Below are 24,948 nucleotides of genomic sequence, written 5' to 3'. Positions count from 1 at the left end.
ACTGGTCTGCTGATTCCCCAAAACACAACACAAGACAGAGGCCTTGGAACAGCTACCAGCAGAAAGATGGAGGGTGGGGGGACCAGGATGTAATGGATCCATCATAGGAGAGAAAAGTGGAGCTGAAACCAGCAGGAGGGGCTGCAAGGACCATGGCATGGAGGGGGATACAATTCCCCTGCCAGGGTAAGTTCTTGAAGTACTACTTTTTTATTGGCTAATGTGGGTATGAGTTGAAGTTATTCACTAGATATATGTACTCTGAAAATATTTAATTAATGTCCCAATTGAACTATAAGTATGCTATTCTAGTTGACTGATATGAAAGTCAAGATACTAATGATAAAATGTCATTAATATGTGAATTATAATTCCTTATCCCAATCCCCTGGTAATACAGTAGAGCAGGGACGTAGGTACAGATTTTTTAAGGGGGGGGTTCAGGGGGTGGGGGCCTGCCCTCACTCTATTCCCCATAGGAGTACCCCTAAGCCCCGCTCGCCTCAGAAGCTATCCGAGGCATGGCGCCCCTGCCCCGCCATATAGTCACTCCCTGGCCTTCCATAGCAAAATGGGGATTTCAACCTGGGTTTCCCACACCCTGTTCTGAGACTGTAACCACTCCATTACATTAGACTCTTCCTGTTACTGTTTCTCCAAGACATAATTTGCCTGCAGCCATTAATTTGCTAACCTGCTGAACGCACCGGAATTTGCCATGTCTCAAAAACTCAGACTTTGCATATTGAAGGGTTGGCCTCTCCTTCCCACATGCACGAAAAGCAGACTCAACAGGTCTGCATCGAAGGGGCTGTTTGTGTCCCTTTGGGGGCCAAAATCGCAAGCCAGCGCCCAAGCCAGAGTCTCATGTGGTGCAAAGAGAGAGCAAAGGAGTTCCAACATGCTGCGAAAGGAACAGGGAAGTCTCCCCCAACACTCCCACGGTGTGAGTGGCTGCATTGCGCCCCTCAGCTCCCCCTTTGCTCTTTCTCCGAACTCAAGCGGAGCTGTGGAATTTGCTTCACCGCATCAAGTGAGGGAGGGAGCGAGACCTCGCCAAGGACTGTCCAAGCCCCGGAAATCCTGTTGCCCGGCGAGCCTTTCCTGGCACTGGCAGCAGCTGCGCGCTTCTGCCCTGAGGGCAGCTTACCTTGTGAACCAGCCCGAGCCTCCCCCAGCTCTGCTGCTGCAGGAGCCTGATGTGCTGCCCAGCCCTGCAAACTTCCCAACAGGGCAGTGGCGCCTCTGGGCACGCTTGGCGGATCCCTCCTGCTTCGGAGTCTTGCAGCCCATGTAGCTTCACACTCTGCTTGAGCAGATATAAAGACCTGGGCGGGACGTCTCTCCTTTCACCCCAACAGAGGTGAACTTCTTTCAAACAGCGTCCTCGTTTTTGTACAGTGGGGACAAAAGGCCCCACCATGGGAGCAGTGGGATTTACTGCCCCCCCCCACCCCCGCCCGGTCTTTACAAGCCAAATAATAAACAGAAATACCCCAGGTGCCACCTGGCTCTCCTCACGCTTTCAGCCATGGGTGGGGTGGGGTGGGGTGGGGGAGGAGCTTCGGACATGTAATGGGGGGTTGAACTCAAGAAACCCCCCCTTACCCACAGGTGCTCCCTGGCTCTCCTTGTGCTTTCAGCCGGGGGTGGGATGGGGCGGAGATTCGGACATATAATGGGGGGGTTGAACCCGAGAACCCCCCCCTTACCTACGTGCTTGCAGTAGAGGTTATGAATAACTGTCTGGCTACTGTGGTAAACTGGTTAAGAGTGAACAAACTGAAACTAAACCCTGGAAAGCCAAAGGTAGGAAAGGCAGAGATCTTGAAGGACATTGTGCTCCCCGCTTTTGATGGAGTTCAGCTGACAGTTCCTGACTCAGTTAAAAGCCTTGGGGTTATATTGGACCCAACTTTATTACTGGAGAAGCAAGTTAACACAATTGCTAAAAATACTTTTTTCCAACTCAGCCGCCCTAGCCCAAAAGATGATCCCGTATCTTGATACGACTGATCTGCACACCACAATAACAATGAGACTTGGCTACTACAATACGCTGTACATTGGTGTTCCCTCAAAAACAATTTTGAAACTCCAGCTGGTGCAGAATGCCACAGTTCTGCCATTATCAGAAGCTAGGTAAAGCACATATATTACTCCCATTCTGCAGGCACTTCACTAGCTGTCCATCATTTACTAAGTTCAATTTAAGGCATTAGCTATCATATATAAAACCCTTCAAGGCCTTGGACCCTTATATCTGGAAGAATGCTCCACCATGACAGCTTTGCTGATTGAAACAGGGTCTTTTGCAAGTGCCAGCCTGTAAATGGGCAAAATCAACAACTGTCCATGCACATGTCTTCTCTGCTGTGGCCCCCATCTTGTGGAATGGTCTGCTTAAAGAGGTCAGGAAGGTTCCCGTTCTCATGGCTTTCCACAAATTATGCAAAACAGAATTTTTCAAGGGGGCTTTCCTACACAGGCAATAGACTGGCACTGTACTATATCATTCACAAAGTTACTTAAAAATTATTGGGGATTGTGGTCTATACTATTTTATATAACTCGTTGAAACTAGGATCTCATAATAAGATTTTGCATTATTTAATGTGACAGGTTAATATGCTTTGCTTTAGTTCTGTTTTAGACATCTGGTTGGTTCTACAACCCTAATCCTATTGCATTGTTTACTGAATGTCCCATCTGTTGACTGTATGGACTCACTCTGTGTAATCTACCTTGAGTGTAAGTGAGAAAAGTAGCCTCTAAATAATGTAAATAAAAATATAAACCTTGAAGGAAGTGGGTCACACAAAATGCTACATACAACTTGTGTTAAATTTGCCATCTGTCTGATTTTTCCATACATTTCCAGTACTTTTTGCCCAATATCTTATTGCCAAGAACAACTAGATTTTTATTCAGTGATTACCTTCAGATGATGAGCAGTGGTGTACAATTTTCCACAGCCATCATAGTCACACCGAAAAGCCTTGTCTCCGCTTGGCTGTGATTTAGCTGTCACTCTTGTGCTATGGCTTTGCAAGACAATCTAAAAGAAAAGGAGCATCAAGTTAGAGAAGATCAGCTGGCTTAGCAAAAACAAAGGGTCACATTTAGACAAAATTTTCCACCATCAAAAGTGATGGGATAATCTCCACCAATTCCTTCTCATAACTGCTGAGCTGAAAAGGAGAGACAGTACAGGGGCTTTTAGGGGAGGGAAAGAGGTTATTGTGAGGGGGAATGAAATGAGGCCTCCTCTGACTTGTCCTCCTTGTTAAACACGCTAACACATAAACATTTAGTTTAAACAGAATTAGAGAATAAGATTCAGCTGGCATCACAGGTTACTCTGAAGAGCAATCACTGGTCAATGTAAGAAGTCTATCTATTTAATACCAGATCATATTCAAAGTGTTGGTGTTAACCTTTAAGGTTGTGAGTGGTCTTGACCTGCATACCTAAGAGACCACCTCTCCCCATATTGCCCCACTAGAACCCTCAGTTCATTAGATGGAAATTTATTGGAGACCCCTGGCCCGAAGGATGTCTGGCTTGCTTCCACAAGGGCCAGGGCCTTTTCAGCCTGGCCCCTACTTGGTGGAATAAGGTCCCTGGTGAGATCAGGGCCCTGCAAGACTTGAATTAGTTCAACAGGGCCTGTAAGACAGAGCTTTTCCACCAGGCATTTCCATCTAGCCAGTCGGCCTGACCATTAATATAATTGGTCTCTCATGGGTGCAGTAAAAAATGGGAGGGATTGTTTACCATCTATGGTTGGTTTTGCCATTTTTAATTACTGTATTGTTGATTTTTATTTGTGCTGGATTTTGTGTTGTTGCCACTCTGAGCCCTTTGGGGAGGGTGGGATATAAATAAAAAATAAATATAACAAGAACAATAATTGTTCTGAATTATATGGAGAATGTGCTTTGGCTTGATTGCAAAAGTTTTCCTGCAAAAGCTCTTCTAGGAATTGTTAGAATGGACTACAATTTCCTAGATACTCAATTTTAATGTAACTTTGACAACAAAACTTCATACATTTAGTTTAAATAGAATGAGGAGATGAGTCATAAGGGAGGATGCTTCTGGCAGGACAAGATAAGACCACTGGATGACTAGGCTGAAGGGCAAGGCTTGTATCAGATTGTACATATTGAGCATGTTTAATAGGCTAATGCATATTAACTTCTCCTCCTGCTCTGACGACAAACTGTATTATAATGAACATACAGGAAGAATATGGGAGGGGGCCATATATTAAGGAGTAATATATAAATAGGCGGACCGGAAAGTTGTGACTCTAAGTACCCTTAGCCAATGGGGGAACAGAGAAGGTGTGGTGAATTTGGGAGAAGAATAAACATGCTGTGGATATACTGTTTTGGTGGAGTCTGCCCATGTGGGGACTAGAATTTTGTTTAGAATAGAATAAGTTTGGAACTAGAATTGTGCTTTATAAATCATAAATATTATGAAAATATTTTCTGTATAATGTCTAACATTGCAACTTGAACAATGAACACAGCAAAATATCCAAAAACAAGAAATCTGTTCAGTAATATTTGGCAAGTATATTCTTTCCTATGAGCATATGGCTATGCTAACGTTGAAAAGGATTAGGCTATCTGAGATGCATTTCTGCAGTGTTCCTTTTGTTCTTTGAAATACTACTGAAGGTGGGATTTAGAATACTCTTTTGTATTTGTCTGTGGGTGAAACTCTGCCTTAAGCAAAAGGCTGAAATTACTATTACTAAGCAATGCAACATCTGTTTTTCTTATATTACTTTAATGAACATAAGGCTTGATGAGTACTTTAATTAAAATAATAAAATAGAGGTAAAATCTTAGGTCTTCTTAAAACCTGCAGAACATCTATTCATTAATAAAGCATTGCATCAAGATAGCTAACAAGATCTCAAGCAACTAGATTACATCATTTGGAAGTTCTATTCTATGACATAAATATAATGGGGTAGTTAAGCTCTACACCTCCATTCTTCAGGTACAAGGGTCTTTGTGCTGGCAGAAGAGGCTCTGTTGATACAAGAGGGGCATTTTAGTTCCTTCCTACATTCCCAAGACGACTGCACATGGAGCATTTTGCAGATCCCCAAACTCTAAGCACTAATTTTTCAGCACTCAAAGGCTGAGAAAAAGCTTTAAACACATTCTTCACTTGCATAACTATAGGATCCAACCCAATATTTATGAATTCTCTCCAAACTTGTTGGCTTGAATGGCTTACATCAGGTCCTGGCAGGTAAAAGTGATCTCTCCCCACAACCGGCATTGAGGCTCAATATAAAACCCAAACCTTGTGCCTCAGCCTCCCCCAAAATATCCCAAAATCCTAACCCGCTCTTCTCACAAGATTAGCTAAGTAAACCCTTTCTGACAAACTATCATTATACTTTATGCAAAGCATTTTAGACCAACTGTCTAATGAAAGGATAATAAAGTGTTAAGGCAGATATACCATAGACAAGTATCTGGAGAAATACACTCTAAGGTGGATTCCACATGGGCCAAAAACAGCGGTGTGAAAATGGTGTAAAATGTTTTAAAACGGTGTAAAAGGGTTTACACTGCTTTCACACTGCTGTTTTTGGCCCATGCGGAATCCACCTACGTTTCTCTCTAAAGTTTTTTTAAAGTCATAGGTGTTTTTTTTCACAATATGAGGTAGATAGAGGAATTTCTGCTTCTTAAGGCAGCTAAAATTATTTAAGGTCAAATTTTTGCTCAAATGGAAGCCAATGTGTAAAACATACATATTTTTAAAAATATGGCTTGAGTACAATGATGTTTTGAAAAGGAGGGAAATCCATTAACATACATAATCTGAACGGTAGGGTGAATCTACTTGACAGCCAGGTGTCAGATCTAGCCAGTTTGGTCTGTATCTCACCTAACAATGGCCGTTTCTGCAAGACCACGCTGGGTGTCGGGTCGGCGTACATGATGCCAACCCAACCCCCCCGGGACCGTTCACACGAAGTGTGACTACCGGGAAGATGGTGCCGCGCTGTGCCGTCGCCCGATCGACTTACCTTCCCTGCAACCATCTGGCGCGCCGCCGAGGCCAGGGGACACGCCTCCCAGCCCTGCGCAACCGCTCCGGAGTCGCAGGGCAGGGGGGCGTGTCCCCAGGCCTTGCCCACGCGCCAGACGGTCACAGGGAAGGTAGGTCGATTGGGAAAGGGGGGAGGGATGGCACCTTCCAGCTGCTGCCGTTTGCATGGCAGTGGTTGAAAGCCACTGTTTCCCAAAAACCTCGCTCAGGGAGCGAGGTTGGGAAACAGCGGCTTCGCACCGCTGGGGAGGAGCGAGGGCGGTGCGGCTGCAAAGCAGCTGCGCCCCCCTTGTGAACAGCTCCCTGGGGACGGCGTTTTTGCCATCCCCAGGGTGCTGTATTTGGCCTGTGCAGAAAGGGGCAGTAAGAAAAAGCATTAATAATGATTAAAGACAGTATGAACTACAGCATCACTTACACTATATGATGTTGCATACCTGCATTTTTTTATCTTGTTCACTGTCGCCTATCAGCCCAGTGCTGCTAACATTGTCACTTCCATCAATAGACACCTAAACATTAGAAAGAACCAGAAATGTATATTAAAATATTTTTTAATGTTTCATTCCAACTGAATTAGGACCAAATGCAACGATAATTTTATGTTTGGACTCTATACAAAAGTAGTATATGATATACTCATAGGATAAACCATACTCCCTCAGACCTCAGAAGAGTAATAAAACTGAATCACTCTAAATATATTCATTGGTTAGTTGTTCTTGCTTGACTCTCCTATCTGAAAAAGAGAGTACATACGTTCTGTCACTTCGGTCAGCTATTAATTCAATATAAACTTGTTTTTACAGATTTTGAAATTTGTGAAAACAAACATTGAACTGAGAGAATCAGCTTGATCTTTTACAACTACGGCATGGGTAACTATGCCATGAATAGATTTGCAAGTTAACATGCTTACCAGAACACCTACAGGTGCCTTCTATACCACCAATTCACATATTCCAGCAAAATTACAAATAGGCTCTTTGGAAGCCATTCCTCAAAAAATATTCCAAATTATTTTAACAATGTGATCTGTAATGCCTGGCTTTTTATCCAGACAGATGATGTCTTCACCAATGTCTGTCCTGATAAAAACCTGGCTCTTCCAGGTCTCCCTTTATCTCAAGGATGAGTAAATTCCACAGTCTTTCACAGAACAATTCATTAACAGGTGCTAACATTAACTTGTGGTGTGTTTAGCAACTACCTTAATTGTTAAGTGCATTACAAGAAGACTTAAGAATACAAGAAGAGCCCTGCTGCATCAGACTAAAAGTCCATATAGTCCAATATCCTGTTTCCTGGTGGTGATAGAAAATGCTGTCAAGTCACAGTTGATTTATAGGGACCCCATAGGGTTTTCAAGGCAAGTGATGTTCAGAGGTGGAATGCCATTAGGCTGAGAGAGCTGTGAGAGGACTGTGATTGGCCAAGGTCACCCAGCAGGCTTCAAGTGGAGAAGGAGGCAATGGAATCTGGATCTCTAGATTAGAGTCTGCCGCTCTTAGCCACTACATCACTCAGGCTCTCTGTCTGCTACTGTAGCCAAATATTTAGCTTTGACATATAGTCTAGGCATGAAGACAATAGTCTTTGCCAAGCGCTGACCTGCAACAACTGGTGCTCAAAGGTACACTGCTCCCAAGCAAGGAGATTTTAATGTACCATCATGTGAGCAGCTGATCCTTCATGAATTGGTTGTGTATATGCTTTCCATGGGACATAATGCTTTCACTCGTTAATTAAGAAAATCAGGAGTAGGCTGCAGGGATATGTACTTCACTACTCAAGCCTCTCCACTCTCACATATGAACTCTTGATAGCCTTAGTTAAGGGCTATGCCTACATCAACTTAACCAAGGTTAACATTAAACATTTTCCCTCTTAATCAGACTGACCCATTAGCTTCAAACTGTTTATGACAGAAACCTGGCCAGCACTCATGATTACAGGTAGTAGAGATGTAACCTTAATTGGAATATTGGGCAAAGTAGGGGAAGAAGAAATTCATAGGCAATAGCCATAGCTGTTAGAAAATAAACAAACTATTAGTAAGTTACCAACTTTTTAACGATGGTAAAAAAATAGAAATATTATCTCTGTTCCAGTCCAATATATAACTAACTGGCTGAGAAGTCAGGATTACAAATCAGCTCGGTTTATCTTCCAATTAGTACAAAACAAGCTTATAAGAAATTGTGCGGGAGAAACAGCTTACATGAAAAAATACACTATTTAATTAATTAATTATTATTAAAACCAAAAAGCAGTTTTGTGACACTTAAAGACCTCCAAAGGGTTTCAGGTAGCATGGCAAGAAAGGAAAAAAACAGAAATTCTTGGCTGCCTGAAAAACCCATGCAGCTCAATGGTCTGACCCACTCTTTCTGGAGACGTAAATTGCCACCAGGCTCAAAGTGCATTCCCGAGCTGAAAGTCCCTGGAAACCTGACCCATGCCAGCGCAGGCTCCTGCAGCGGAGGAGCACCAGTGCAGCAGATTTCTTGTTTGGGCACTAAGGAGCTGTGCACTACCCCTCTGCCAGTGTCTATGCCCCTCCCACTGGAGCATTTGATCCCTGCACTAGCGTTAGGGGCACCTGCATTGGTATGCCCTCATAAGAACATAAGAAAGAGCCTGCTGGATCAGACCAGACTAAACACAGAGTTTAGTCCAGTACTCTGCTACTCACAGTGGTCCACCTGATGCCTTTGGAAGTTCACATACAGGATGTGAAAGCAATGGCCTTCTGCTGCTGCTGCTCCCAAGCACCTGGTCTGCTAAGGCATTTGTGATCTCAGATCAAGGAGGATCAAGATTAGTAGCCATAGATCGACTTCTCCTCCATAAATCTGTCCAAGTCCCTTTTAAAGCTATCCAGATTAGTGGCCATCACCACCTCCTGTGGCAGCATATTCCAAACACCAATCACGCATTGCGTGAAAAAATGTTTCCTTTTATTAGTCCTAATTCTTTCCCCCAGCATTTTCAATGTATGCCCCCTGGTTTTAGTATTGTGAGAAAGAGAGAAAAAATTCTCTCTGTCAACATTTTCTATCCCATGCATAATTTTATAGACTTCAATCATATCCCCCTCTCAGACGTCTCCTCTCCAAACTAAAGAGTTCCAAACGCTGCAGCCTGTCTTCATAAGGAAGGTGCTCCAGCCCCTCAACCATCCTCGTTGCCCTTCTATGCACTTTTTCTATCTCTTCTCTATCATTTTTGATATCTTCATACTGCATCCATAATACTTTCAATCCCTGCTATGGATTGCCCTCTAAGGCTTTCAAGTGATACAAAATCTCTTTTTGTTTTTGCTGTAGCAGACCAATATAGATACATCACCAGTCATCATTCTGCCATTGTAAGCAGCCCTGAGCCCTTTGAGGGTGGGGCGGGGTATAAAAATAACAAAAATAAAATAAAATAAAATAATTTTATGAGAAAAGATAAACCAAAAATAAGTTCAGATCTCACACAAAGAATTTTTCATTTTCCATGCATGCTTTCTATTTTTTAAAAAAACTTCTAAGCTGTACTAATTTTCTGTAATTAAATATGCATGACTGGTAATGCTCGCTTCTTTTTGTTTTGTCATGAATACAATATAATATTTGGCATTCAATACGTTACATTATCTATCTAGGTTTTAAGGCTTTTATTCTTCTCCAGTTATCAAGTAAAGTTCTGTCTCCCACCTAATCTTCTCTTTAATGACCTCTTCATAGTGCCCCCTCTTTGAATATAGATAGCCTGGCTTTCAACACCAATTTTTGTTTGTTTTGCAACAAAATAATTTTCTCCTTATCCCACTTATCTCGGAACAATTTTCAAACTGATAAAACATACTTTGATCCTAAGGTTCTTTCATCACATAATGAAAATACCATACAAAATTCAGATGTGTCCCAAACATACCTTTGCTGCATATTGTTCCAAAGCAGTGATTGTATCTGGATCAATGGTAGCATCTCCTGTGTGAAGACCTGCCACTGTGCCATCAGCCTGAATAGCTAAGATGGTATCCGACTGTGGTACCTGCACTGTATGATGAATGTAAGCGGTGGTTCCATCTTCCAGCTGCACTGCCTGTAGTGCACTCTGATCATAACTGTCTGAGAAATTATATCAAAACAATATTAAGATATAGAAAAAAGCTGTGAATATTTCTTTTAAAAACTGTGAATATCTTTAACAGATTAGACACAATTAAGCAATTTCCTGCTGGAGAATAACCTCCTTTTATTTTCCAGCATAATGTTTGGATTTTGATATAGGTGCCTATTTCTTAGCCAGATAATGTCTTGGCCAGATAATGTTTGCAAGACACTTTGAGGACATACTTGTAACCAGAAACGATGTGATGCAACTTTACAAATTATAATAAACATCAAAATACTCGTTGCACCCAAGACTGCTGTCAATGTCAATTAAATATCACGGTTCAACCCGTTCTTGATTTAACAGTGATTTATATTCATATATCATTATAGCCAATCATATATCAAATTACATTAGCACATTATTGTGTCACAAACTTATTGTATTACAAACTTATTTCCCACCCAAAATCCGGGCTTTTTTGAGTTCAGAGATCCAACTTCTCATTAATTACTTTTTTCTTTTTTCTGTTTAGGAGACGCCTGGGTTCCGTACTCCAATCCTGCGCCAAGGCATCCTCCGCAAGAGAATCTATTGTACATCCAAGAATCACATCCAAACGGAATGTGCTCACTGAGGTGCAAAAATCATCTCCTTTACATGCATTTCAAAAACTAGTAAAGATGCATCTATTTTCCCTGGCCTTCGGCTGAAGAGATGATTTTCCCCTTCTAATAATATGAATTTTTAAATAAGTTTTATGAATTTTAAATGGGTTTTTATTAATTTTAAATAGGTTTTATTAATTTTGATAGGTTTTAATAGGTTTTATGGGTTTTTAATAAGTTCTATTGTTACACTGTTATATATTGTATTTGTTTTTGGGGCTATCCATATTTTATTATTTTTATGTTGTAACCCACCCTGAGACCTTCGGGTATAGGGTAGGCTAAAAATACACATAAATAAATAAATGCTGTCCACTGGCTAAAGTATAAAATAACTCAATAATTCCTTCATCTTTTACTTACAACAAAAAGGAATGCCTCGTACACTTTACGTTTCCTGGTAATACCCTCAACATTTTTATAAAAACTCATTAGCTTTTATGAAAACTCAAATCCTGGAAAAGTGGGAATATGTTCTTAATCAAAGTAATCTAAGATAATAATGAAAATATAAAATCTTGCACAGTATCCCAAATAGTGTTTCAAACATACTGTATATATTTTGTTAGCTTTATCAATACTGTAGATATTTGTAATGGAGAGCAAGCAGCAGTTCATTAGCGGCAAGGGATGCTCTCTGCCCATGCCCTGAGGCACTGCCTCTTACTTCTGTTTGCTGGTGCCGAACTGCACCTTGAGGCATTTCAACACATTTGAGAGGAAGCCCTTTGGCAAAGCACCACCCTGGGCCCTACAGCTTAAAATGGTGGCTTGCGGCAAAGTTATTACCACTCTGCTCGCCCAAAATGGGTATCAGACTTGCCCCGCAATGGTGCCGTGCCACAATTGCATAAAGGATCACTGATTCATTTTGGCACCCTGCCATGTCAGGCTAGTGGCATCAACCAGATGACTAATGTTTTTCAAAAAGCACAGACACACTCAAATTCTGGAAAAGTGGGAATATGTTCTTAATCAAATAATCTATGATAATAATGAAAATGTAAAATCTTGCACAGCATCCTAAATAGTGTTTCAAACATAACTATATATTTTGTTAGCTTTATCAGTACTGCAGATATCATTCTTATTAACCCCAAAGTAGACAGCCCCTTTTACATGCATATATAGTCAGGAATACCTCCAGCCAGATATTTTACTCTCGACTGGGGGCCTTAACTTGTAACTTTCTAAATATGAAAAATAATTTTAGGTTGATATGTCTTTGTTAGCAGCAAGGTCTGGTGAGGATGGGTGGGGAGCAGCCAAGGTAAGAGAGACAGAGAGTGGCTGCCCTAGTTGGTGCCAGTGCAAAGCCTGCCAGGGTCGAATGTAATGTACCTTTTGAAGTGTGATGAATGAAAGCTGTTGTTCCATCTTCAAGCTGAACTGCCTGTCCATCTTCTAGACGAAGACTATCTCCTGTGCCAGGAAAGGAAAAACAACGATTTCAACTACATAGTGCATTTATTAATTATGAGATTTGATTTTATTAACATGCTAAGAAACAGATTCACTTTTTAAAACCTTCAAATTATACATTTTTTTAACAAAATTATTAATAATGAACTCATCATTTTTTATCCATGTCCACAGCTTAAAAGTAGTTTTTAGGCATTTGTTGTAAAATACTTACTACTTTTAGACATGGGAACATGTTGGACATAGGCTGCTGAACCATCTTCCAGTAGATTTCAACTACATAGTGCATTTATTAATTATGAGATTTGATTTTATTAACATGCTAAGAAACAGATTCACTTTTTAAAACCTTCAAATTATAATTTTTTTTTACAAAATTATTAATAATGAACTCATCATTTTGTATCCATGTCCACAGCTTAAAAGTAGTTTTTAGGCATTTGTTGTAAAATACTTACTACTTTTAGACATGGGAACATGTTGGACATAGGCTGCTGAACCATCTTCCAGTTGAATCACCTGGCCATCCATTAATTTGCCATCTGGAATATATGTTTTAAATTTATGATGTTATCCAAATGAAGAAAGAATGATTAGAGTGCAGAAGCAAGTTTTCATGTACATATCCAAACAATATCCATGCAAACCAATGTACACTGCTTGGGTAGTTCCTCTTTCTGGATCTCCAGATTCAGCCCCTGGAGTGTGTAACCATGCACACAACATAAAGAAGATGGTTTGTACTATTAGTTCTGACAGTGCAAATCACCTATTGTGGGAATGAGGAGACCAAATTCATGTCCCTCTTCACCTGCCCCCTTCCCCATGAAACTGTCATAATTGGCAGCACTGATCATCTGATCTAGAGGAGATTCTTGTGGCCAGCAGCATGTGTAGAGCTTGTCAATACATGTAAAAGAACCTTGAACACAGTTCAGAAAGTAAGATGACCTTGAATTGTTTAGTTTTACATTGAAACAGCAATGAGGGAAAACTAGACAAGATATGGGAGACAAGTGTATGTTTTCCTACCTTTTAAAATAAAATTTGAAGTGCATCCATGGGGGACTATGAATGTGATCAGAGGAGCAAGAGGGAAAGGAGCCCTGAACAATATTTCTGATCAAATTCCGGAGTCCCCAGCAACTTTTCTCTCAGCCCTTTTCCCTACAGGAGAACAAGTTACTCCCTCTCTACCAATCTGATCAGAAAAACAGTGTGCAGGGAAAAGACTCTGTCCTCTCCCTATAGCTGATCATATCAAATTCATAGTCCTCCCCAGCTACGTTTACCTCCCTAGTAAAATAAAATAAGTCAGGACAACTGCACCTCTGCCCCACATTTTGGCTAATTTTTTCTGGCTTGGATCCAATGTAACTGGGTTTTAAGTGGATTTTCTGTGAGCCAACCTGAGCCCACCACGGGGATGTGCAGTACATAAATTAAACAGATAAAAATAAAATAAATGTCACATTTTTAACAATAAACTGTCCTTTTTAATGAAGTATTTCAGATAAGATTATTTTAACAAATGCTGAATACAAGGCAGTGTTATTTAAAGGTCTTTGAAAAACGTGACTTTAAACACAGAAGAAATATGCGTTTGGTATCATAAAATTAGCAGCAGCTGAATCAGTTCAAGTTGCTGTACGTACCACAACAGCTACACTAACATCCTATATATGGCTAAGCAGGGAAAAGCCACTCTGTAACCCCCTCTTGACTCATTTTTATCCCAGTACAAGGCATGCCTTGCTAGTATCAAGACAGCTATGGTAATCTGAACAGCTCTTCATCTGTACAAACAAGCACCACCATACAAATGGCAAACAACTGTTCATATATGTGCATTCTCTCTTGTGACCCCCACCTATGGATAAGCCTGCCAGAAGAGGTCATAAAGACCCTGGGAAAAATAAATGCTCAAAATGGCATGTTTATAAAGGATCAGGGCTGCATTATAACAGAATGAATCAGGAGAAAGTGTCAATAGAGAGAATGGGACTGTGGACTATACCACTAATACATATTATCTGTTGCTGTATGTTTTTATACTGTGCTCACTGCATTGCATTTCTGCTTACTTAATACTACTTCTTGCACTTTTTAACATGCCCTTTTACACTATTTATTAGATGTCTTCTCATAATGTTGGCTGCATTAACTTACATTATGTAATATGCCTTGAGCCTCGGTGAGAAAGGTGAACTATATATAACATAAATAAATAAGCAAAATATTCTTTTTCACAACCCTTGTGATTCTGTACTATGAGTTTTCTGCCCCATTTTTCCTGCATTGAAACAGTAGTACTGGATTGGCACTCATGCACTGTATAGAAACATTCCCTAAATACAGCAGACACATTGACTATTGCTACCTTGTGTCATGGAATGATAGTGATCCCAACCTTGGAGTAAATATTGGACCCGTGTGTGTGCCCACAGAGGGCCAGTCAATTGCCTATCAGGGTGGCCATATTCTGGCCATGGTAGAAACTCCATGGCTATGATGAGAACCCACACCTCAGTGAAACATCACCAACAAAGATGCTACCCATCTGACTGACAGGAATGAGTCCTCACCTACCAGATGAGAAAGCAGTTATGGAATTAAAATAGGGAAGGATGAGTCTGGCTTTCACAGGAAACCTTCCACTGAGAGCTGGAGAGCTATGGATGGACCACCACCCCCTTTAGGCTAGACTTTAAAATTGAGAGAGCAGCTGAGGAGAAAAAGCTGGTAGCAGAGAACCAATCCAGAGTAAAGGAAAAGGGTGAATTCCCTCCCTTCTCCAGAGCTGCTAGTCATTATCCTTTTACCCACCTTTAGCACACACATATGGACACACAGCTAATACCAGTTTATGCATGAAGAAGTTGTCCAGAACTTCTGTGATGGTGAACACAGATATATGGCTAATAATTGTGTATTAAGTACAATTAAAAGGGTGTGCCATTGCCCACCAATAAACACAACAGAACTAGACTTCATAACAAATTACCAACTTGTGAGTTCATTAGATTTTCAATTTAATCAAAAGTATTTTCTCTTGCAGTGATTTTAAATTCTTAATATACCTTTAGAATTATGCTGTATATAGGCAGTGGAACCATCAGAAAGTGTAACTGCTTGTAAGCTTACTCCTTCCATGTTGTCCAAGTTATCTCCATCTAAGAAAAATAATTTATCATTATTTGGGTTTTCTGACACATAGTAAACATCTAATACATATAATGCTGAGAGCAGCAGTTAAAGGAAAGTGCCTGGATCTAGAGCAGTGGTGGCGAACCTATGGCACAGGTGCCAGAGGTGGCACTCAGAGCCCTCTCTGTGGGCACGCGCAAACAGAGTTGCCCCCTCCCACACATCTAGGCTGGCCTGGGCTGCTGGGCTCGATGATTAGCATTAAACCTAAGACCTAGCTTTGGGGAAGAAGTGTAGGTAACCCTGTTAAGCGCTGTTAAACCCCACTGATTTTCATGCGAAGAACTAAAGCGCGATCCTTTACCTGGGAGTAAGCTCAGTTGCTGGCAATGGGGCTTGTTTCTGAGTAAACACTCCTAGGGTCGTGATTCACCCGTTGGAAGAGTTGCACGATTGCTTCAAAGCAAAGCCAGCGACTACCACCAAGCTTACTCCTGAGTAATGCACGCCTCTGAGCCAACTGTTTTTTCTAAACTAAAACCTCAGTATTCAGGTTAAATTGCCGTGTTGGCACTTTACGATAAATAAGTGGGTTCTGGGTTGCAATTTGGGCACTTGGTCTCGAAAAGGTTCGCCATCACTGATCTAGAGAATACACACACACATGACACAACTCCTTCCTGTAGCAGCCCTCTGAGACCTCTAAAATACCGTTGCTCACAATTGCAGAAATTGCACGTTCAATAAACAACTCAAGGCTTAGAGTAAAAAAGGGGATGAGGAAAAATAACTCTCCCCTTCCTCTCCTGATAGCAAGCTTCCACTAGTGCAAGACATTCTGTTGGCACAGGAGTAGTACCATGCTGATTTCCCCTCCTCACAGCAGCCCCTGGGGTCAAGTGGCTTTTGACACATCTCAGGCCTGCTATCTCCAGCAGTGGCGTACCTGCAATGGAGACATGGGGAGTCAAATGTCCCTGGGCGCCCTCTTGTGTGGGGCGCAAGAAATGCAGGTCCATTTGTTGTTTGTTTGTTTTTTTTAGTGTTGTTTTACATTTTTGGCCTGCAGGGAATGCAGTTTTTAGGCTAGCAGCACCAAAATTTCAGGGATTTTTCAGGAGCCTCTCCTGATGATACCACCCAAGTTAGGTGAGGTTTGGTTTAGGGGGTCCAAAGTTATGTACTCCCAAAGGGGGTGCCCCATTCCCCATTGTTTTCAATGGGAGCTAATAGTGGCACTGGTTTTATGCCTAATAAAGGTTTTGGATTTGGTTTTGGGAGCTAATAGGAGATGGGGACTACACCTTTGAGGGTCCATAACTTTGGACCTCCTGAACCAAACTTCACCAAACCTGGGTGGTATCATCAGGAGGGTCTCCTGAAGATACTCTGAAATTTTGGTGATGCTATCTTAATAATTGCACCCCTGACAGCAGGCACCCCCCAAATTTCCCCAGATTCTCCTTTAAATCCACCCCCTTCAGCATGTATTTAAAGGGAGAATCTGAGGTCCCCAGTTTAAACATTGAAAATGATGCTGTTTCAGGGTGGGGGATAATCCACCCCAAAATCCACTGGGTACCCCAGATTCTCCCTTTAAGGTGGATTTAAAAGGAGGATCTGGGCTCCCTAATTTAAACTCCATTGAAACTGATGCTGTTTGGGGATGGATTCCAGCATCACAGCAGCTGCTGGGGGGAGGGCTGGGGGGAACAAAACTCAGATTTTGCACCAGGCTCCATTTTCCCTAGGTGTGCCTCTGTTCCAGCATCAATATTTTGGAGGTCTCAGCAGACTATTAGAAGCAGTGGAAAAGAAGCATGTCTGTGCAGCTCCTTATAGGTGTGCTTTTTAGACTGAGGAAAAAGGAAAACAAATATAAACTTCTATGGTACATTTCAAACAGCCTTGTGCTGCAGTGTTCAGTTCATTAAGGCAGAATCCTTAGAATGCCAAAATAAAGATAACTATAATATTAACTGCACTGCTTACCTTGTACTGCTACAGCTTCTGTCAAACACAGAGTAACATGCTGAGCCTCCATCCCTCCTCCAGAAAATTCAGTCATTCCCTGAGAATCTCGATTTATCTGGGCTAATAACATGGTCTACCTAAAACGAAAGAGAAGCTTAAAAAATCATACCAGTAACCTATCCAGAAATAATAAGTTTTTAGAATAGTATTCTTCTACATGTAATTCAACACTGGATACATGTTGGTGCTGCCAGGAATCAAAAGAAGACTTCTTACATATATGCTAGTTTTGTTCATCAGCAATACACTTTTAGAAAGTAATACTGGAACTAATGACAACCATCCATAACTTACCGAAGGACCCTAAAGTAGTTATTTGAAGTTATCTGAAGAATAGAGGAAATCCTAGAAATCATTCTGAACTTCATTACGGCTGCCAGAATATACATTCTCTCCTCTAGTAAGACAATAAGCTTGTACACCAGATTGATTTAAAAGGACCTGAGGCACTGTAATGATATTTAAATTAATGTATTGCAGGAGGCTGGATGTTAAGTCCAACTCTAATTAATGTACTGAAAAGTGGGTGCTTTTTGTAATGTATTAGAATAGTAACTTACAAGACAACATACAGCAATATTAGTTGGATCCAACCAACTTTTCCACTGGTGAAAAAGGAAGGATGGAGACTCCTTTGACCACCAACAGGCTATATTTGAAATCATGGACCCTGCATGGATAAAAGTCATGTGGGACAGAGGCTGCCATAATGAGCAGAATTGAGTGAGTTTGGACAAAATAATTAGCAGGATCTATTCCTCTGTTTTTCTCAAGGTTATAGATGAATCAAGTAATTCTATTTAGGTTTTCTTGTATTTACAATTTGATTTGATTGTAACAAATCAGTTATAGAAATTATGATGTCTGTACTATTTTTTAAGAACAATTTTCCCCCTATTGGACTACCAAAAAGATTTCTTCTCTAAAGTTTGATTTTGTTTATGTGATTGTATATAGTAGAGTGGATCCACAAGAGTGTTTCCATAGATAGATGGATACCTGGCCATGGACCATGACTTTCTTTCCCTCCCCCACTATAGCCCCAAATGCTCCCTGAAATGCTGCTCCTGAGGAAAATAATCTGGTGGATCTCAGCCAATTTATTTTATTTTTGTAAAAAAAAAGAGAGATAAAATTAGTGTTTCTCATGGGAAGAAATGGGTTGGATTCAGTGATACATGGACTGTAGACCTTTCTCACATTTACTTCCCCCAGTAGAAAATGTTTCAAACCTGAGAAAGTTGATTTTCAGGATTGTGATACTCATGTGGACTAACAGCCATGCAGGTTGGGGGGCTCTGCTGAGAAGGAGTGAAATATCACTCTGTCAGCACAATTCCTCTGACAAAAGAAGCTGGAGGGTTGATTTGACTCCACCTAAATCTGTGTGGCTGTTATACTCTCTTCCACAGAAAGATGATAATTCGGGTGCAGTGGTTGAGCAAGTTGTATGCTTCCGCATTAGAATATGAGAATTATCATTCATTTTTACCTGCCTTTGATAAAACCATTATTTTGTGCATTGTTGAACATGGAAAGCTTTAAACCAGTTTTGAAGGTTCATACTCTAATAATAATCAATAAAGCAGAGTGAGACAAATCCTGGGATTGGCAATCAAGTATAAAATGTAAAGCAGTTATTCCCAAATTGTGTGCCAGAGTATAGCACAGTGACTTGAGAGAAGCACAAGTATACTGTGACAACTAAATAAATAAAGGGGTTCTCTGAGTTTCTAGGCATGGTGCCTCTTACAAGTTAGCCTCTTCTAGAAGTAATTGTGGTCTGGTCTCCACTAGTAGTAGTTTTAGTATGTCAATTACATCTGACATAGAAATGAACAAGCACTTCCTGTTCTCAAAGGCGGTAATCTGCTCTACCTCAATCCCTGCTCTGAATGTGCCTACACTGTACTTTTCAAAAGTAATCTGCCTCAGCTACCCAAAATTTAGGAAATGCTGTCTAAAGGGTAAAAGAATTTCTTCCTTGATACCTCAATTAAATCAGCAAGGGTTATTTATTTATTATTTGATTTATAAGCTGCTTTTCCTCATCAACAGCTCAGGGTGGTTTACATGTTTTTACAGTTGTGTTCGCATTCATGTCCATCATCTATGTAATTTGAAAGTTCTAGTTTATGCATGTGTTTTAATTATACATATTGATACCAGACAGGCATTTGCTGTAATATTTGCATTTTGCGCAATAAATCCCTCATGTTCTATTCTTATTGGACAACTATAACCAGAAAGAGATTTTTCATCACAATCTCTCTCCAATCTCTCTCCTTACCTGTAAGAGAAAGATACAAGCATAGAACGACAAAAATCTGAGCCTAGATCCCTTTCACCGCAGGAGTCTATATTTAAACTGAATTAAGTTCTCAGCAGTGATGAAAAGCAAAACCTGGCCCTTGCCAGGACCAAAAGACATCGGATAGAAGCATCTTCTGTTAGGATGCTGTTTCTTACCTTAGACCTCAGAGGGAGATTTGACTAGAGACAGAGGGGTCAAAAGCACTGGGTATCCTTTCTGTACAGCTCTGACAATATCCTTTTGATGTATAGATTGTTAATCTAAGGGAAACTTCCTTCCTTCCTGCTTTCTCATCTCCTCCACATACATTCTTTTCCATCTTGCCACCATGATAGTAGGATGCAGGCAGAGGCATATCTAGGGGAAATGGAGCACACGGCAAAAATCTGAGTTTGTCGCCGCTGCCCCGGCTCCATTTCCCTAGATACGCCGCTGGCTCTCCCTCCTCCATGCCCTTTTCTGTCTTCATGCACACCCCAGCCATTTCCTCACTCCTGCCTTTTATGCCCTTCCCCCTTATCTCACCCCAGCCCTGGCGCTATAGCAGTACCCTGGCCACCTCCACGTGGTTCAGGGCTCTCTCTGGCTCTCCTCTCAGAGCTGCAGCCGGTTGGGCTGGGGCACGTTGTTGCAGGCCCTGCTCCAGCCAGGTGTGGGGCTGCCTGCAAGAGGAGCCAACAGCCTCTGAGCTGCCTGGCTCAGCCTGACCTCCATTGAGCCCACTGGCCTTGCCTTGGTGCAGGCTTTGGGGCTTGCCTGGCCCGCCAGCAAGGCTGTTGGGCCAGCCAAAGCAGGCTGCTCCCCACTCCAGACCTGTTTCCCAGAGACAGAGTCCAGGCATGGCCATATCGTCCACCCCCAGACACAGTCCAAAGCTGCCATTTTTACCCAGGAGCCTGGAGGGCAGCGTGGAGGGCTCGCAGGGCGTCGTCATAGATGGGCACTCAGAAAGTCAAGTCAGCCGGCAGGTGCAACCCAGACTTGTGGGCCTTGGGGGGCGATTTTCCGCCTCCATGTGACCAAATGGTGGCTGCCTGGAGACATATATATCCCTCCATTTTAGTTAGACTAGATTAGGAAACTATATTTACTCTGTCCTATCCAAAATTTGAGTTCCTACAATAAATGAAGGATATGCATTTGAATAGATAAAAGAGGCTCCATGTATTTTTGTTCTTCGCACATACAGAGATCAGATGGCTTTTTCTGCACAAAATAGTCTTTGTGCGTTTTGCTAACTTCAGATTTTGTATGCAAAATCTAATACCCCCTACCTTCCAGGAAGAACATCATGGCAAAAAAAAAATCAGCCTAGACACAATCAGAGACTATATTATATTATAGTTTTAACATTGTTTATTGTAAGCTGCCCTGAGTCCACTGGGGAAAGGGTGACATAAAAGTTGAATAAATCAGTCAGTCATCAGCCAAAAAGAAGGTGCTGCATTACTCCAATGCAGGGGTCCCCAAACTTTTTAAACAGGGGGCCAGTTCACTGTCCCTCAGACTGTTGGAGGGCCGGACTAAAAAAAACTATGAACAAATTCCTATGCACAAATGATTGTAAAATGTTTGATTTCACCTTTCAGCCTTTCTGTCATGGTCTATTTTTAGAACAGTAACCAAAGTATGTCAAGTACAGGGTGGGCTCCAAATATTGTTGGGGAGGCTGTGGAATACCTTCCCCTGTAAAAAAAAAAAAAAGCAGAACTTTCCCAATGAAACATTCCATCTAACCCAGGATCAGGTATCTTCCTGGGTTCTTTCCTCCCTAGCAGCCAGCGAGCGATTCACCAGCCTGGCTGATGCCAATGGGAGTGAGGTGGAACAGAAAGCCTGAGAGCAACACATGGAGTAGCTGAGAGGGAAGGGCAGAGCAGGCGTTGCCACATGTAAGGTTTCCAACTCTGGGTCAGAAAATTCATGGAGATTTGGGGGTGCCATCATGTAACTGCAATCAACAGCCGTTGGGGCCGGTTCCTCCTCTCCCTCGAGCCCCCACTGCACATGAATGGAGCCATCGCCGCCATGCCTGGCGGGCCGGATAAAGGTGCTGTGGCCTTCAGGGGGCCACATTTGGCCCCCGGGCCGTAGTTTGGGGACCCCTGCTCCAATGACAAGTAACTAAAGTCACAAAAGGAAAAATATTCTGGTCTCTTGAATTGGCCAGAGAACCAAATGCCACCTGGGCACTTGCACTTCCATTAAAGTAACCAAAAAAGATCAGATCTTATCTCACATATTTTACGAAATTGTGAGGTTTATCATCGGAAACCACCACTGCTCAACTCCTGCCTGGAATGCCCAATGGATGGGATTGCCATGAATTGGTTGCAATTCAATTACTCGGTTAGAGCCCTGAGCCTTATTTTCTAAGACGAAGCTATCTAACTGTGCAGAGTTAAATCCTATGGATGGTTAAGTCCTCATGGATGATTATGTCCTAAGGGTTTTTTTGCCATTCACTGAAAAAGAAACAAAATCTAGGAAAATAACTGTGGACCAGGTCTGATTGATGGCTACAGACGTCTTGTGTCCTTGAACCTTGTAGTGTTGCAAGGAGAAGTATTAGAGGACTCTTGTGAAGGGTATTTGAATATTGCCTTTTGAAAGCATTAAAATTTACTTCATGTAAATAAGACATGCTGAGTGGACTGTAGCAACAATTTGATGTACTGGAGTGACTTTCCCTATTGAAAAACAGATGCATTTTCAATAGTGCCATATTGTTATTTATGGTCATATTTATGGTTATTTATTATCATAGGTGATACTTCATGTATGTTGTAACACACTTGGTCTGTCTGTTAATGAGTCTGTATATTTGTATTACACAGGTGCACTATATCACATTATATGTATTAGCATTTGATATCAATTGGCCATTGGAGAAGGGGCGTAATGCCCATTGGGCAAGGTGGGCAGCTGCCCAGGGCATCATCTTGTGGGGGGCATCAAAATGCAGGGTTTGTTTTGGGGTATTTTTAGTGGTTTTCCATTTTTGGCCTGCAGGGGGGCGGCTTTTAGGCTAGTGGCACCAGAATTTCAGTGTATCATCAGGAGACTGTCCTTATGCTACCCCCCAAGTTTGGTGCAGTTTGGTTCAGGGGGGCCAAAGTTATGGACTCCCAAAGGGGGTGCCCCATCCCTCATTGTTTCCAATGGGAGCTAATAGGAGATGGGAGCTACAGTTTTGAGGGTCCATAACATTGGCCCCCCTGAACCAAAACGCACCAAACCTGTGGGGTATCATCAGGGCAGCCTCCTGATGAGACCCTGAAAGTTTTGAGACTGTGCCTTCAGAAATGTCCCCCCACCCCACCCCCAGCCTGCAACCCTCATTGACAGCAATGCAGAAAACTCAATGCAGAACAAAGATTCTTGGGCAAATTTCTGGGATGTTCCTGCAGGGGGTGCATTTTTTGACATATCAGCACCAAAATTTCAGGGTATCATCTGGAGACTGTCATGATGGCACCCCCCAGGTTTGGTGCAGTTTGGTTCAGGGGGTCCAAAGTTATGGACACTCAAAAGGGTAGCCCCATCTCCTTAGCAAAGAATGGGGGATGGGGACCCACTTTGACCCTAAACCAAACTGCACCAAACTTGGGGGGTCCCATCAGGACAGTTTCCAGATGATACCCTGAAATTTTGGTGCCGATACATCCAAAAATGCGCCCCCTGCAGGAACATCCCAGAAATTTGCCCAAGAATCTTTGTTCTGCATTGAGTTTTCTGTATTGCTGTCAATGGGGGTTGCAGGCTGGGGGGGGGGGGCACATTTCTGAAGGCAGTATCAAAACTTTCAGGGTCTCATTAGGAGACTGCCCTGATGATACCCCCCAGGTTTGGTGCAGTTTGGTTCAGAGGGGCCAAAGTTATGGACCCCCAAGACTGTAGCCCCCATCTCCTATTAGCTCCTATTAGAAACAATGGGGGATGGGGCACCCCCTTTGGGAGTCCATAACTTTGGACTCCTTGAACCAAACTGCACCAAACCTGGGGGGTATAATCAGGGCAGTCTCCTGATGATACGCTGAAATTTTGGTGCTGATATGTCTAAAAATGCACCTCCTGCAGGCACCAATGTCCTGGTGCAAAAAATGTTTGGTCTTGGTAGAGTGGCCGCCCCCTGGTGGGGGGGGGGGGGGTTCCAACTCACGTTTTGCCCAGGGCTACAGTTTGCCTCATTATGCCCCTGCATTGGAGAGTGTTTTTTGTTGTTTGTTCTTCTGACTCTATCAAGTGGATCACCAAAAATTGTTAATATGAGGATTACCACATTTTCCTTATGCTCTTTGCCTTACAAAGACCTGTGTGTTTTGATTAGAGGTGGGGGAAATATAATTTTTGATGATATATTTTCAAAGGAACCGTGGCCACTTTTCTTGATCCTATGGTACATCTTTTTTAGATTCAACAGTATGTGATCCAGTCAAGCCTGCAATACTTCCAGCATTCCCTTTTAACTTTCTATAAACTTCAGACTAGGGAGCTCCTCCGCTATGCCCTGAAACATCATCTCTTCTGACACACATACTTTTTGTGGATACTCAATATTCAGTCTGATGAAGAGTTCTGGGATTTCAAACACTTGCTCAGTTGTGTGGTATTCTGATTAGTTTCAATTTTTAAAAAGTATTATATAACTGCTGTTACTTTGAGTGCTTCTTTGAAATGAATTAAAATTCTGTAACTTTTAGTGACATGACCCAAAAGGCCCATTCTTGGGATGTCATGCATCTAGCCTCAGACAGGGTTCCCACAGCAAAGCCTCTGAAGATGATCTCAGCTTTTGGGTAGGCTCAAATGGATGTAGTAGGATATGTTGACTACAAGCCTTATAAGGTTTTAAACGTAAATACTAGAAACTTGTATTTGACCCCGAAGCAAAGTGGGAACCAGTGATAAGTACAACAAGACTGGAGTGACAGGTTATTACAGCCCATTGCATCCAAAATTATGGCTGCAGTGTTCTGCACCAATTGTGGCTTCAGGACACAATTCAAGGGCAGTGTCATGTGAAGACTGACTTAACTAAGTTTTCTTTGCATAAAATAAAGACTGTGATTTTCCCACTCCTTCCAACTAACTGCACTATACCAACCATGGGTATTCATAAACCTCTTCATTTTAATTCCTTCTATATAAATATGCTTAGGATTG

At 41.9% G+C, this 24,948-nt stretch overlaps 1 protein-coding gene across 4 annotated transcripts in view; it reads right to left on the bottom strand.

The window, feature by feature from the left end:
* The window catches only part of ZNF143 (zinc finger protein 143), a 46,502-nt gene that overhangs the window by 19,052 nt on the left and 2,502 nt on the right, over positions 1–24,948 (bottom strand). Inside the window, exons 2-8 of one of the 4 annotated variants that reach the window (XM_048485586.1) lie at positions 17,427–17,545; positions 15,368–15,460; positions 12,746–12,829; positions 12,207–12,293; positions 10,015–10,211; positions 6,528–6,602; positions 2,939–3,058 (exon numbers count right to left, since the gene is read on the bottom strand). In XM_048485586.1, coding sequence (XP_048341543.1) covers positions 2,939–3,058; positions 6,528–6,602; positions 10,015–10,211; positions 12,207–12,293; positions 12,746–12,829; positions 15,368–15,460; positions 17,427–17,538 — 768 coding nt within the window. In that variant the 5' untranslated portion in view covers positions 17,539–17,545. Of the gene's footprint in view, positions 1–2,938; positions 3,059–6,527; positions 6,603–10,014; positions 10,212–12,206; positions 12,294–12,501; positions 12,549–12,745; positions 12,830–15,367; positions 15,461–17,426; positions 17,546–24,948 lie in introns of those variants that run through there. The other 3 variants (XM_048485587.1, XM_048485589.1, XM_048485588.1) reach the window with 3 other exon arrangements.

The sequence above is a fragment of the Sphaerodactylus townsendi genome, linkage group LG02 (assembly GCF_021028975.2).
Source record: "Sphaerodactylus townsendi isolate TG3544 linkage group LG02, MPM_Stown_v2.3, whole genome shotgun sequence".
NCBI lineage: Eukaryota > Metazoa > Chordata > Lepidosauria > Squamata > Sphaerodactylidae > Sphaerodactylus > Sphaerodactylus townsendi.
Note: the sequence above shows the minus strand (reverse complement) of the source record. Positions and strands in the feature narration are given on the sequence as shown.